This window comes from Haliotis rufescens, unplaced genomic scaffold (genome assembly GCF_023055435.1).
Source record: "Haliotis rufescens isolate VD_foot unplaced genomic scaffold, xgHalRufe1.0.p SCAF_4, whole genome shotgun sequence".
Taxonomy (NCBI): domain Eukaryota; kingdom Metazoa; phylum Mollusca; class Gastropoda; order Lepetellida; family Haliotidae; genus Haliotis; species Haliotis rufescens.
This window is the reverse complement of record NW_025964112.1, coordinates 36,984,985-37,001,497: the sequence shown is the minus strand read 5'-3', so window position 1 is coordinate 37,001,497 and position 16,513 is coordinate 36,984,985. Positions and strand designations below refer to the sequence as shown.

The following is a 16,513-nucleotide window of genomic DNA, read 5'->3' as shown; positions in this document are numbered from 1 at the left end:
CACACACGTGCATACACGTCGTTATATAAGTGCAATAATCTTGGACGTGACGTTAAACCCCATTTCACCTCACCTTAATCAAGTGGTTACAATCGGGATAGGGATTCGCAGTCAGGTGACTGCGCGCAGTTAATTAAATCAGTGCGTGCATCTCGGAGCAGTGGATAGGACTTCAGAAGGATTTACAGACACATAGTACATTGTCCGGAGATAGAATTGGTCACATTATTTTTGGTTATGTCTGTTCCTCTAGGGCAGGACATGCTGACCATTTTCGCCAACACCTGATGTAATCGTTGATTTTCGGACCGCCTCCGTGGTCTAGTGGTAGAGCGTCCGCCCGGAGAGAGGAAGGTCCGGGGTTCGATCCCCAGTCGCGTCATACCAAAAGACGTTAAAAGATGGTACTTGTTGTTACCCTGTCTGGCGCTCGGCATTAAGGGGCTAAAACAAGGACTAGTCGGCTCGGAGTTAGTATACTGTGTCTGAATGGGGTATTCATGTTAAACTGCAGCATGGTATCTCAGTGTGCTAGCACTATACATCGGCATCAGTCCGGACTAGTACAAGCAGCCACACACACACACACGTGCATGCACGTCGCTATATAAGTGCAATAATCTTGGACGCGACGTTACACCCCATTTCACCTGACCTCACCTCGTTGATTTTCAGTGATGTACTCATATAATTTTCACTGCGATTGTGTTTTTTACGCCCAATGGAATCTGTTTAATTTCGGCTCTGGCGTTTATGTTTTATAGTTTCTTATTGTACAACTATAAGCTTTATTTAAACTGATTCTCCGTTGTGATGTTTTGAATAGATTCTGAAATACGTCGCGACATACATTATCTTTTGCAGATATGGCATTTGATTGCGGGGTATTTCAAAAGTTAAAGCGAGCAAGAAGCGCCCAAGAGCCTAAACATCTAGAAGGAAACACCATGACAACGGCCAACGATGACGTTACCAAATCAGTGACATCAGAGCTGACGTTTAGACCAACGTCAGAAAACAGAGTTTCCAAGTTTTGCCGCAGCCCTGACTGGTCAGAATTTGAGGGCATGTTTGCAACAGGTAAATATATAGCAAAGCTCTAAAAGTGACGTCACAGTGTAATCACACACACAGTGACATACTTGTCTGTCTCGTCACAATGCTTGGACGTTCTGCATTCCATTATGACGTCATAAATATGGTGGTGTGTATTTTGGAACTTATCTTTGCAAGGGTCGATCCATTTTCTCTAGGGATGACAGTTTCAATAATGGATATCTGCCAGGTGATTTGCTGTGACTTATTGCAATGGCTCAAGTCTTGTGGTGAAACTTTTGATTTGGGTATCTGAATTCAAACATATATGCGTTTTAAACCCAAACATCACTGATTCCTAAATTCGTCAATTCATACTACAGAAAGTATTAAACTCACCTGATGGCTTATTAATCATCACTTGCGCTATTACCAAAGAAGTCGTCATTGCGTCCATGTAAAATTGAGAGAAAATAACTGTGTTTTCAATTTAGAGAAACCTGTGAAAAAAATCAAATTCAAAACCTCACGATATCGCGTTTGGTTTCAATGAGTTTACGGGTTCTGGCAATATTTCTAAGGCGGTTACCAGATGATAATGGGTTGTAAAGCATCACGTACATCGTCTGTATAGATACGTTTGCCGTTTAGTATTCAGCACAACCGCATATATGCGGTATGTTATTACATTCCATATATTATTCCATTGAGCTAAATCTGTTAAATACAAATTAACTTGGTTTATTGTCTCATCTGAAAACAAATTAAATTACACATAAATAATACTGAAGAAAATACTATGTGCCAACGAAGAGAACTCAACCAGTTATTTAAGCTGAAACGTATTGGGCAGATTATAAGCAGTTCTTTGATTATTTTTCTTTTGACTTTAGAACCCCTTGACAGGTTGATCTACTGAAATAAGGCTAAAGGGAGCAGAAAAGCCGAGGTTTCAAACTTTTTGAAAATATATTTTATCGCTTCTCAAAAAAATCAGATTACGTCAAAAACATGTTCAGGAAATATAAACATTGTAAGGCGAACCTAACTGACTTACCTTTACATTTGAAACCCTCGAATATCCATTTGGTTAGAAAGTTAGATTAGATTACATACAGGATGACAGTATTACAGGATGGCGCAAATGTTAATTGGTTTCCATACAATCATTTTTGCAAAAGCTATTAGAAACTTTTAAAAGTGCAAACATGATGTTTTAACGATTTATCTTCAGTTATCATATTACATGTTTGATATTAAGGTCTTTGATCCTAAAATAACATCAATAATAGGACAGCCTATACCTGACAACAGATTTCCTCAAGTCTGGCGGTTCGGAGAAGATGTGTCACTTCCTTCACGAGATAGCTGACGTCCTGCAGCAGTATCTGGTGAAGCAGAAAGACAGGGGAGGGAAGGTCCTTGACTTTCACCACCCTCATCAACTCCGCGAGATGATGGCGCACTGTCTCGATATTCACGAGAGTCCACGAGATCTGGAGCAGATACTTAGCGACTGCAAAGAGACCCTAAAGTACTGCGTGAAATCTGGTGCGTAGGAGAGCTTTATTTTGTCTTCAAATAAATTAAGCGAGTCCAAAACATGGCGCCTGACGAGACGCTCTTACCTGTTGTTGAGCTCGTTCACCTCTCAGATGTGACAGACAAACGACCTTGAACGTGTCTGTGATGTTGACGTTGAAAGTTCTCTTTTTTATAGAAGTGAATAAAGACGATATTAGCAGAATTCAACTCAATTACTCACGTTAAGATACAAATTGTGATGATGCCATTCCACCAATTCCATGAAAAAGAGATATATCTCTGCGTGAAGATCTTACGACACCTGGGGACACTGGTGGCCCAGTCGTCTAGGGCGCCGCGATTCGCTGTGCAGAGTTGCGTCCCTTGGGCACGCCAGAAACCTATGATTGTGGGTTCGAATCCCGGTTCGCCCCGATTATGTTTCTAGGTTTGTCAGCACCATACCCGTGCTCGTGGGTTTCACCGAAGTGGTAAACGTCTGAGACCTGCATCACTTCGGGATTTCCTCCCACATTAAGCTGACACGCCGTGATATAACTGGAATATTGTTAAAAGCGGCGTTAAACCCAACTCACTCACTCACTCTTACGACACCTTCATAGAACTTGCATAGAACCACCAATTCCACGATTCGACCTCATTTTGTTACCACCCCGATTCGGAAATTTTGATTTGTACAAATGAAAAACTACTCTGAAGACTGAATATTCCTTCCCTTGTATTCCTTTTGACTTGAGATGTCATGGCGCTCAGAAACGACAGGGTGTAGAAATATCCACAACAAAATAATGTCGCCGCCTTGTGATTTTACTTTTGGAACATCATCGTTTCTGTTCGCTTTTCGAAATAGAGTGAGTGAGTATGGTTTTACGCCGCTTTTAGCAATATTCCAGCAATATCACGGCGGGGGACACCAGAAATGGGCTTCACACATTGTACCCATGTCGGGAATCGAACCCGGGTCTTCGGCGTGACGAGCGAACGCTTTAACCACAAGGCTACCCGACCGCCCCTTTTCGAAATAGAGAAATCAGACATGCTTGTTTTAATGCTTCATTCACTCGTACCGAGAATTTACAAGACTCCACGCTGATTAGCGAATAGAAGTTCAATATAGAAGTCCCCAATGGAGTTGCTCCCAGCGCTTCACACAGAAGGGTATCGGAGTAAAGGATCTGATTTTAAAGTGATTGGCATTCCACAAGTATGTACATTTTGACAGCAATGCTAAGTCTCAAGACTAATGTCTATGAATACCCTATTCACTGTGCGGAGTGTACGCAGAGTTTATAGCTCCAGTTCTTCCAAAGATAACCTGACCATACCAGAGACACATGTGTGAGGATCCGGGGTCTTCAGCAACCCATGCTTGCCGTAAAAGGCGACTATGCTTGCCCTAAGAGGCGACTAACGGGATCGGGTGGTCAGGTTCGCTGACTTTGCTGATGCATGTCATCGTATCCCAATTGCGTGGATCGATGCTTATAAAGTCAATCACTGGATTGTCTGGTCCAGACTCGATTATGTACAGACCGTTTTCATGTAGCTGGAATATTGCCGAATGCGGTGTTAAGCAACAAACAAACAAACACAGCATTCCAATTATATAAACACGTGTAATGCAATATATGTCAAGATTTCATCCATGTTCACACTTCAGTTGTAGCCGACAGTAAGACGAGTGATAAATTGCAGAATTTCTTTGCATGAAAAAATATTGTTCTTCTTGTCCCATGGGTTAATCGAAAGCATGTTACGTTGTGTAATCGCCCTGTGTTGACGTTTAAGACAGCAGAACGAAGTCACTATTTACAAAAATCAATCCAGGGTATTTTCTTGCAGGTCATCCCCGGTTTCTAAATCAGCTTGGAACTGGAGTGGATGTTATTGGCGTCGCCGGGGAGTGGCTCGCTGCCACAGCTAACAGTAACATGTGAGTACCACCAGGACTGTCACGTTACAGCCCCGTGAGGAGCCCGGGGTAGGAAATGGCGGGTTTGCGTGTCATCGTACCCCGACGGCGTGGAGCGTTCATAGTAACATCAGTTGCTGGATTGCCTGGTCCAGATTCGATAAACAACAGTCCGCCTTCATATAGCTGGAATATTGCTCTGCGGCATAAAACAAAACACCTGTTCTTTCCAAAGTGATAATTATCTTTCTTTGTTTGAAACTGAAATGGAATAACTAGTACTAAGTGTTGACTACCTTGTCTTATATCAAATAAACAATTAAAAAAAATGTTGAACTCGGTAAGTTGTTTTCTAATACACGACATGAGAAAGAGCAATACGACCTTCAAGAAGTATGACTATGTTTTAAGGTTTACGTATGAGGTTGCTCCTGTGTTTACGCTTATGGAGGAAATAATACTGCAGCGCATGCGCAGTCTTGTTGGATGGGAAGAAGGGGACGGAATATTCGCTCCCGGTGAGTAGCGGCCATTTCTTGCCATCCAGTATAAGACTCGATACATATTTAAATGTTGATCAGCTTCAGCTAAATCTTATGAAACAATTATTTCAAATAATTTAATAACTTCGATCTTTTCTTATGTATGACTGTGTCATGTCATAATCTCAAGATATATTAAAAATCAAGACTCGAAATCTTGAAAACCGAAATCTTGGTAATAATCTTGGATCGATTGTTTTCGAGAGCTATATGACATTAACGGTCTCAACCTTCCTTGTTATATCTTTCCCATTAAGGTTCAAAATGCCATCAATTGTAGAAAGGTGATCGCACCAAACAATATTTTCCAGTGTATAGTTTTCTGTAACTCACACAAGCTATCGATATTTGCAGTTTAACTTCATTCTTCATAAGTCACAATATATCATGCCACTATTATCTTGTAAATACATTATCATGCATATCTTCCGTTAGGCGGAGCTGTGTCCAACTTCTATGGAGTTCTTCTGGCGAGACACCAGATGTACCCGGAAGTGAAGAAAGATGGGATGATTGGCATTGCTCAGCCGGTCATGTTTGTGTCTGAACAGGTGACTTTCAGTGAGATTTCTTCTGATTTTGGAAAGGGTTTGTGGCTTTTATTGACATGTTGCTTTTGTTGTCTGTCGTGAGGGTCAGATGACTATAGTTTGTCATGTGTGTCGCATACACGTTTAGATATCTATCAAGGAGAAATCAACTAACACGCCATCCTGATGTCCTTTCAATTACACTGACCCGATACGAGGCCATAGCAACACATGACAATAAAGACTTAATGACATATAGCTCCAGGTGTTTCCTACTGTTCCCCCACAGCCCTATAATAGGTCACTTTGAAGGCATTTGATTCGAAAATAAACAAAGTATTAACCCTGAACATATTTAACACTGGGCTATGTGATATCTGGTAGAGATAAATACGTAATGTTTGTTTAACCGAGGACCTGAGCTCATATCATGTCTACATCACTAAAATGCACCAAGTGACTATTGATAAACTAAATAAGATGCTATATAGATTTATTTCGAGTGATAAACGAGCAATAAAAAGTGCAAACTTAATAAGAAAATATGAAGAGGGTGGTATTCGAATGATTGATATAACGTCTTTTATGGAGTCATTTCAATTATGTTTAAAACCAATCAATGTCAGAAATAATTATTTTCTTAGAAAAAAATGGTTTAATAAGGGTATTCATTGTGCTGAAGATATATGTAATAAAGGGTTTTTTACCATTTGTAGAATTAAATGACAAAAGTTGATTACAGTAGAATGCTGTTAAATATTCCTAAATCATGAAAGGAAATAGTGAATACAGTAAAGTACGTTTATAACGAACACGCTTATAACGAACTGATCGATATAACGAACTTATTTTTTAGTCCCGGCCATTTGTTGCATATATGTTTATAACGAACTACGGTTATTACGAACTAAAATCAGTAGTCCCTTTGAGTTCGTTATAACTGTAGTTTATTGTTATAAAAAGTTGAATACTTAAGTATTTATTAAAAACGGTGTAACTTGCTGTCTTGTACAAAAGATTTAAGAATGTTTTATGATAAGATAATAGCTACAGCAAACACCAACATCTTTATGAAAAATGGCAAAATGATTTGGAATTAAATATATTAGGAAAACCTGTATTCTCCAACTGTAGAAATAGCATTGGGGATGCTAAGCTATTAGAACTTAGTAGAGTGGAGTTGTATATACGAAAAAAGAATTATCGAAGATGACAAGTGCTCCGTTTGTGTATCTGACGCAGAAAGAATTTAGTTGAAAATTTAATTAAATTTGCACTTTGTTGGTAATATTAAATAAAAATAAATCTTATGCAATAATACAAACAGTACTGAAAGACATCATGTTATTCTCGCAAAGAAATATAACCATCATTCAAGTAACTACTGTGAGGACATTGTAATTCTCCTTGTTTACAGAAATATCTACTGATGAGTTTAATGTTGCAAGATATGTTACTCACAAATAACAATTTGAAAGTAGAAAATGACAGAAAATGGAACAAAATATCTCTTCATTTAACAAATCAAAGTTAAAATTTTGTGTGTCATTTAATTTTATCTCTTCTGATATATTTCCTTATATCATAATTTTATTGATACAATGCGTAAACGGGGACATCAACCGAACTCGAAAATAGACAAATAAGGAGACAATTACACAAATGTCGAAATGGAATAATCATGGCATATTTTTAATTTTTTTATACTTAAATCATATGTTGAGATTATTTACAACATTTTAAGTATCACTTAACCGTTAACAGTCAATATGCAGTTTCGAGTCGGTAATATCAAGCGTGTGTTTCATACGACTCTTCCTCAAATTTGGTTTCATCAGGGTTGCAACATTCAAGGCCACAGAATAGCTTTCCAAAACAAATTCTAAAAGACACGTGGAGGGCATTTCTACATTTGATGCTGGATCATATTCGATGCAATTCCTAACATATATGTTTGTTCCCATTTTTCTGGTGAACAATTGATATGCTCTTGCCTGTGTTTCATTGTAGAGTCAATCTTAACAGATCTAAGTTTCCGTTAAAAAGTGAAGTTGGTATTGGCACTTCCTGTGTTTTGGAAGAAAGTCAGTTTACTGTCAATGATGATCGCGAGGTACTTATCCTGTTACGTGATTTCCACTGGTACATTTCCCTCTCTTTTCACTATACCCAGGCTGCATCTTATCCTGTCCCCTCGATGGAATATGTATGAAAGAAAATAATCTGATTCGGTATATTATTATCATTTCAGAGTCATTATTCTCTGAGGAGAGCAGCTGGGCTCTTGGGTATTGGTACCAACAATGTGATATCCGTCAAGTGTGACCACAGGTATGTTCACACGTTCGGAGCAAACACATGCTTGATAATATGTATTGGTGTTTAAGGTCGTTTCGATCGACCATGTAGGGATGAGATTCAAGGGAAAACGATACCCCATTCTTGTCGTAGGAACCGACAAAAGAGGATCTAGTAGCCACTTGGCTGATTGTGAGTCATCGTCCACTGATGTCGTGTGATTGCGAACGGAAAGATTTATACAACGCGCATTTTAGCAAATGAAGGATACAAGCAGCCTGGTGTGGTGGTTTCTCAAGCATGTTCTGAGAAGTGTAGTATGATTTTCAGGGACCCAGAGAGAACCAAGCGTATGCCGCTCATGTTATGTTATTTCTTGGCGTTTTTAAGCGTTAAAATGTTAAGCCGCAATAGTGATGTTTCCTGATTATTTATTGAAGACTCATTCCTTCGTGTTGTCAGCAACTGTCTCAAACTAAACTGACCATTCACTCATTGTCTTCGCTGCTTGTGACCATAACAAATTCGTATGACGATTCGTAAAATGTTGTCGTTTTCGTACGGTTTATACAGGACTTGAATGTTATGACAGGGGTAAGATGATCATTGAGGACCTGGAAAAGAAGATCAGTTTGGCTAAGCAGGCTGGCAAGAAACCTTTGCTTGTCAACGCAACATGTGGGACAACTGTGTTTGGTGCTTATGACCCAGTGGAGGCCATTGCGGACGTTTGTGAAAAAAATGAAATGTGGTTACACGTTGATGTGAGGAACTTTGATACTACATTTAAAATACTTGAGACATTTATTTATAAATCACGACGACACAGTCGTTCATTTTATCGATTATTATTCATTATATAACAAGAAAATATGCTTCGTGATTTATCGAAAGTATCTGCCAATGATAAAACATGACAGGAAGGTAAAGGTTTTGGCAACGCGTAAGATCTTTTGAATCATCTCTGGTCTTTCCGAAAAGTATTGTTGGCAGTTAAAATAAAGAAAAACGTTTTTGAGAGATCTCATAGAACAAAAGTGTGAAAAAAAATTAATATATTTTAATTGGGCAAAAGGTAGCTTCGCTTCCTGTCATAACCTTCTTTTAAGATTAAATCATTAATGGCAATAGCTAAAGGTCTTGATGGGAAAACACAAATTCTCAAAATGATCGTGTTACAAGGGGTGGCTGAACAGTTCTGAGCCTAACTATGATGGAGTGAGTGGGTAAGTTTGGTTATACGCCGCTTTAAGCAATATTCCAGCAATATCACGGCGGGGGACACCAGAAATGGGCTTCACACATTGTACCCATGTCGGGAATCGAACCCGGGTCTTCGGCGTGACGAGCGAACGCTTTAACCACCAGGCTACCCGACCGCCCCCTAACTATGATGGACTGCGTTGATGGTTGCTATTATCTTTCAACATAATCCCCCTCCGAGGTACACACATTGTGCGAACGATTCTAGAGTGCCTGGATCCCGCTGGTGTAGAAAGCTTCCTCCAGGTTGTGTAAAAAGTCAACAGCAGAAATGACGTCAACATCGTTTGCATAGTGCGTGCAAGACAGTTCTTTCTTCAGGTTTGGGGGAAGGTCGATCTGAAAGTGTCAAATCAGTTGAAAACGGAGTTTAAGCCACAGTCATACATTGCAGTCATGGCGACAACAGAGTCTTGTGTTTAGTTGCATTCTCCTGCTGGAACAACACACCTTCAGTGAACTTTCAACGAAGTATACCATTAGTATTCTCACGCAGTTGCCTCAGCAGATTTGCATAATATTGACCATTAATGGTCAGATTATTCGGGAGGTAGTCCACCAGCAGCATTCCTGTGAAATCTCAGACATCCGAAGCCATCAAGCTAGTAGATGGAACGGACCTTGCCTTCTTCGGCGAAGAGGTTAAATGTTTTCTATTGTTTAACTGTTGCTAGTCGCTGGCTGATTGTGGCTGATAAGACTCATCCACGCTGAACAAAAACATCTGGGACCGATTCAAAACTACGTAAAATCCCACGATAGATGATGAATCTGAAGATCAGGACCCAGCGTGCTGAAACCTTTGTCATGCCCAGTTCATTTATCAGAATGTTCTATCTCTCATGATGCCTATTGTATTGGTTATGTGAAGTGTGTCCTCAATGTTCCAGAATCATATCACGTATTATATCAACATGTTCCTTTGTGGTGGTGGAACTTTAAGATCTTCCTGATCTTAGGTTATCTTCGAGGCTGCTCCTTCCCCTCTTCTCTGGCCACCTCGTAACATTGGCAAAGGAAGGAGCACCATCACCTCAAGTGGAGTCCATGTCCGCATGTCTGTTGGAGTAATTTGAGGAAAGCGCGGTAGCCAGTTTTCTCCCTTTTCATCAACAGAGAATACCTTGTTACTTTGGTGCCTTCAATAATATGCTGCCTGCTTGTGTATGGGGTTCAAATGCAGCCAATAAACATGGACAGTATTGTACTAAATACATGCAAACTGTTACGGGTGCACTAAATTCTTCGTAGTCATGCTCAGAACCTTGCAGCCACCTTCGTAATTGTTGAAAGTATGGTTCGTTTGATCCCTGTACCCTTAAGTAATTTACAAAACAGTCGGAGGGGTCGCGGTTGCTGTATAGAATCGATAGTGCAAGTGACCAGCTGGGTGAGAATGGCTTTGTCTTTTTTGTGTTCACAATATTTACTGTTGGTCTTCCGCTACAGGCCTGATGAGGCGTATGGGCTGTAGGAAAGGCTCGGCTGCCTCTGATGTAAAATCAAACAACCACTACATATTGATGTGATCTTCTCTCTTTAGGCAGCGTGGGGAGGATCGGCGTTGCTCTCTCGAAAACACAGACATCTTCTGCAGGGCGTGCACAGGTAAAACATTCATCAGTTTGATCATATCATTATGCGTTAATCAACTCGAATATTCCCGGTCAGACATTTGCTGATTATCCGTTTACATATACGTGTTTATTACACATAACGTCAACAATGATACGCTTTGACGTCATTACCATTGTGACGTCAAAAACATCAAATCATAAACGATGTTTTATTACGTTGTATTGACAGTTTTATTACTCAGAGGATAAGCAACAACCGAGTTCATAAAAATCGTATTTGCACTCGGGCAAATGTCACTTCACACGCACCACTGTATTGTTTACGTCTTCCGGACGGTATTGTTGACGTCATTCGATTCTTATTGGGATGTATGTCGGAATGACGTCATACTAGAAACGATTTCATAGCTGAAGATTGTTGACGTAATTCAACAAATGTGTTTTTTTGAGACGGCGGTATTGATCAGTGCATTTTTCTAAAGGGGAAGATTCAGAAATAATGGGCAATATAGAAAGTTTTACGCTCGTCTTTGTGTGAAACTGATTTACGAAACTCATGTAAGAATTCATGTGTTACCATCGGTCTCGTTCGACACTAGTTTCTTAAAATCAGTATGACACACATGTCCGTATACCAAGATCTATTGGTGTAGTGACGCACTTACGTTCTCATCTCTAGTGTTCATGTCAGGGCCATACCTGTTCACCAAAGTGGTAAACGTCAAGGATCTGCTTCATTATAGGTTTTGCTCCGACATGAAGCTGACACGCCGTGATAGAATAGAATACTGTTTATAGCAGTGTTAAACCAAACAGACTCACTTGTCTGCATTCCAAACATATGTGTGAAAATATGAGTTTCGAGCAAAGGAAAATATTTTTCTCGCCCATCGGCGAAATATTTCAATATCGCTATAAAATCGTTGAATTAAGTTAAAATGAGTTCAATTTTGTGTCATGATGCTTGAAAGAAATACATTTATGTATTTGCGAAACAAAAACATGAGTTTTAAGTATAGGAACATATTCTCGGCCATGGGCCTACAAATGGGCCACTCTTCGCCCATGGGCGACATATTGAGTTTTTGAACAATTTTTTAAAAAGAATTTCTTCCTTGGTATGTTCCCATGAAAACAACATGTTTAATTTTGTAAATACCTTTGACCGAGACTGGGCAAAGACCAAAGTCCAAAGTCCAAAGAGTTTCTGGACTATTGGGTTTCCAGAATTAAAATGGATGTGTTAGAGTAATACCACAGTCTATTGCTCTCTTTGAGACGCGCGCGTATTCCGGAGAACAATATGGTCTAAGGTGCCGCGATTCGCTCTGCAGAGTTGCGTCCCTTGGGCACGCCAGAAACCTATGATTGTGGGTTCGAATCCCGGTTCGCCCCGATTATGTTTCTAGGTTTGTCAGCGCCATACCCGTCCTCGTGGACCATACCTGCATCACTTCGGGCTTTTCTCCCACATTAAGCTGACACGCCGTGATATAACTGGAATACTGTTAAAAGCGGCGTTAAACCCAACTCATTCACTCACTCACTCATAGGCGGCGGTAGGGTAGCTTGGTGGTTAAAGCGTTCATTTGTCACGCCGAAGACCCGTGTTCGTGACCATACATGGGTAGAATGTATTGCTGAAAACAACGTAGAACCATACTCACTCGCTCACTTGTATATACAACGTAAGGATATGAAGGGTTGGTGACTTATCCGTTACACTTGACATTACATGTAACAGGTCAATAATTATGAAAGACGATCAAACATCGCAAACATCGTTGCCGCTGACGTAGTAATCACAGCTGTTCCCGATGTGTTCCAGATCAATAGGTGTCTGTGATGTCGTCTTTAACACCCTTCATGTCTGTTACTAATGTGAACAGTAGTTTCGTGGCCTTCAGGAACCAACCATTGATTCCGAACATCTCTAAGGTCACATATTGCGTGCTATACTTGAACGGTCGTTTCAAGGCTAGTTCCACTCATCTTCGTAGCATATTACCCTGTGCAAAAATCTAGAAAACCACCATTGTTGTCAAATCAACATGGAAAGGACTTTTCGATTCCAATCTCCAATCCAAAATACGAATTATAGAAACAAATTTAAACATAAAAAATGTTGTTTACAACACGCAGTGGACAAACACAAACATGCTAATTTGTAAAACCATTTTCTAAATCTTCATCTCACCTTATTCTTTGATCTGTGATGTTGTGCTTCAGAGACAGGACTGTTTCTGGACACAATGACTAGAAGACACACAATTTCATACTTTCGGTATCTCTATCCCCATAAAGGGGCGGTGGGATAGCCTGGTGGGTAAAGCGTTCGCTCGTCACGCCGAAGAACCGGATTCGATTCCCGGGTACAATGTGTGAAGCCCATTTCTGGTGTCCCCCGCCGTGATTTTGCTGGAATATTGCTAAAAGCGGCGTGATACCATACTCACACACTCACTATTCCCAATGATCAGGACAATATTTAGTACTTGTGGTCATACACGTTTAGCTCAACAGATATGGTCAGCACTTTGACATAAACGGATAAATGCTACATGGAAAATACATTGTCAATGCAAGAGAATAAACAGTCCAGATTATCCGCCGAAACAGATTCAATTTGGCGTCAATTTGGCCAAATAACTATATGAACCCCTTTTTTGCAAACTATTTCAGATTGCGAAGAGCAAACGGCTATAATTCACTTTACCTTTTAGGAAAGCGTGTGTTTACAATTGAGACTAAACTGTATTTGTTTATTTGTTCTTTAACACCGCACTCAGCAATATTCCAGCGATATGACGGCGGCTACATTGTGTATTAAAAGGTACATGACAATGTTAAACTAAACAATGAAAGTGTACGTTTGAAAAGTTCCAATCGAAAGCTCTGAATTCACGCATTGAATGTTCCTTCAGAACACCTTAGCAGCATTACTGGAGGAAAGGCTGGTCGACAATAAATGGATATTACACAATAGCCCCGCACAATAAAGCCGTGCATATAAAAATACTAGAATTATTTTGGACTCCTTTATCACAATTTTATGTGAATCCATTGCAATAACTCAGTATAATGAGCTGTATAACAATTAGCCCCTTCATAACTATAGTAAGAATCACATGTCGTTATTATGACTCCACGGGTCCATATTTGCTTCTCATGCAATCAGCCCTCTATCTGGCAACAGATTAAATCCTGATCGATACGGGTGTAATCGATACCCTCTCCGGAGCGGAAACCGCCTCCTATCCTCTCCCTAACCTCTTTCACAACGATGGGACCATGTTTGGACTTCACTGCCGCACAATCACTTGTGTGGACTTAAACAATTGAAAAACGGTGACATAGGAGATTTCCCCGATAGAAAAGTAATGATCCCCCGCTCCTGAGAAAATTATGCACTACTTTATCATGCCGGAGACAGGTGGTTGTGGAATGTGTGAAGAAAATTGAATAATACAGGCTCAGATCGAATCAACTGTCGATGGGGAATGACAGAATTAACCTTAATATCAATGCTGGCTTTTTACCCTTCTCCTACGTCAGTGACTACCTTTTTGGCGATAAAAACATGGAAATAATAGATGGGAGAGCTTCCGTCGAATCGATTCCTAACTTCCTGCTTTTTCCGTTTGTGATTTACCAAACACCACGCGTATTTTATCGATTGACATTTGACATGGTAAGAAATATTCAATTTCAACTGAGGAAAAATTACTATATATAAAGAGTACAATATTATAGTACACCCACGCGTCGTTTTCAAATGTCAACCAATGCTGAGATGAAAACATACTCGTCGGGGAAATATGTTTTAAAGAAGTTATTTTGTAGTTTAATGTTAGATTTACACGGTCACGACAGGTGCTACGCGAACACCAGGTGTCATTGTAACTCACCTGTTTGTCACTTCCAATATCTTTATTCTCTTTCTTTACGTGTGACAGATATGCGAATGTGAGTCCATGTGTTTAATTAATTAGTTGTATTCTATGGGACTATTTATTTGGCACCGTGTATTTCGTCAAAGGGAAACCCCTGCTGGGTAACCAGTGTCGTGGAATACAAGCGTATACAGTATACAGTGAATCTGTGTGACACAAGCTCCAGTTGCATCCATGTTTACGTTGCTTCTTCTGCTGCAGAGCTGACTCGTTGACATGGAATCCACACAAGATGATGGGCGTGCCCTTACAGTGCTCGGCCATTCTCACGAGGCACAAGGTAACACTCACACACTCCAAGACTAGACACAAGGTAACACTCATTGAATTAGACACAAGGTAACACTCCTACACTGTTTGACTAGACACAAGGTAACACTCATACACTCTTTGACTAGACACAAGGTAACACCCCTTCACTCTTTGACTAGACATAGGGTAACACTTACTGACTAGACACAAGGTAACACTCATTGACTAGACACAAGGTAATACTCCTGCACTGTTTGACTAGACACAAGGTAACACTTATACACTCTTTGACTAGACACAAGGTAACACTCCTTCACTCTTTGACTAGACGTAGGGTAACACTTACTGACTAGACACAAGGTAACACTCATTGACTAGACACAAGGTAACACCTTTTGACTAAACACATGTAACATTTATTGACAAGACATAGGGTAACAATCATACACTCATTGACTAGGCACCGGGTAACACTCTTACACTCATTGACTAGACACAAGGTAACACTCATTGACTAGACACAAGGTAACACTCATTGACAAGAAACAGAGTACCACTCATTGACTAGACAGAAGGTAACGCTCATTAACTAGACTCAAGGTAACACTCTTTGACTAGACACAAGATAACACTCATTGACTAGACACAAGGTAACATTCAGACACTCATTGACCAGACACAAGGTAACATTCAGACACTCATTGACTAGACACAAGGTAACACTCATTAACTAGACATAAGGTAACACTCATACACTCATTGACTAGACACAAGGTAACACTCATTAACTAGACACATGGTAACACTCATTAACTAGACATAAGGTAACACTCATACACTCATTGACTAGACACAAGGTAACACTCATTAACTAGACACAAGGTAACACTCATTGACTAGACACAAGGTAACACTAATTGACTAGACACAAGGTAACACTCATTGACTAGACACAAGGTAACACTCATTGACTAGACACAAGGTAACACTCATTGACTCGACACAAGGTAACACTCATTAACTAGACACAAGGGAACACTAATTGACTAGACATAAGGTAACACTCATTGACTAGACACAAGGTAACACTCATTGACAAGACACAGGGTAACACTCATTGACTAGACACAAGGTAACACTCATACACTCATTGACTAGATACATGGTAACACTCATTAACTAGACACAAGGTAACACTCATTAACTAGACACATGGTAACACTCATTAACTAGACATAAGGTAACACTCATACTCTCATTGACTAGACACAAGGTAACACTCATTAACTAGACACAAGGTAACACTCATTGACTAGACACAAGGTAACACTAATTGACTAGACACAAGGTAACACTCATTGACTAGACACAAGGTAACACTCATTGACTAGACACAAGGTAACACTCATTGACTCGACACAAGGTAACACTCATTAACTAGACACAAGGGAACACTAATTGACTAGACATAAGGTAACACTCATTGACTAGACACAAGGTAACACTCATTGACAAGACACAGGGTAACACTCATTGACTAGACACAAGGTAACACTCATACACTCATTGACTAGATACATGGTAACACTCATTAACTATACACAAG

The 16,513-nt window shown here is 40.0% G+C and overlaps 1 protein-coding gene across 1 annotated transcript in view; it reads left to right on the top strand.

Annotated features, from left to right (window-relative positions):
- The window catches only part of LOC124134753 (glutamate decarboxylase 1-like), a 42,061-nt gene that overhangs the window by 13,322 nt on the left and 12,226 nt on the right, over positions 1-16,513 (top strand). Inside the window, exons 2-10 of the mRNA XM_046499793.2 lie at positions 865-1,080; positions 2,350-2,586; positions 4,423-4,513; positions 4,904-5,010; positions 5,470-5,585; positions 7,816-7,895; positions 8,455-8,626; positions 10,669-10,733; positions 14,857-14,935. Of these exons, the coding sequence (XP_046355749.2) occupies positions 867-1,080; positions 2,350-2,586; positions 4,423-4,513; positions 4,904-5,010; positions 5,470-5,585; positions 7,816-7,895; positions 8,455-8,626; positions 10,669-10,733; positions 14,857-14,935 (1,161 nt within the window). The 5' untranslated portion in view covers positions 865-866. The remainder of the gene's footprint in view (positions 1-864; positions 1,081-2,349; positions 2,587-4,422; positions 4,514-4,903; positions 5,011-5,469; positions 5,586-7,815; positions 7,896-8,454; positions 8,627-10,668; positions 10,734-14,856; positions 14,936-16,513) is intronic.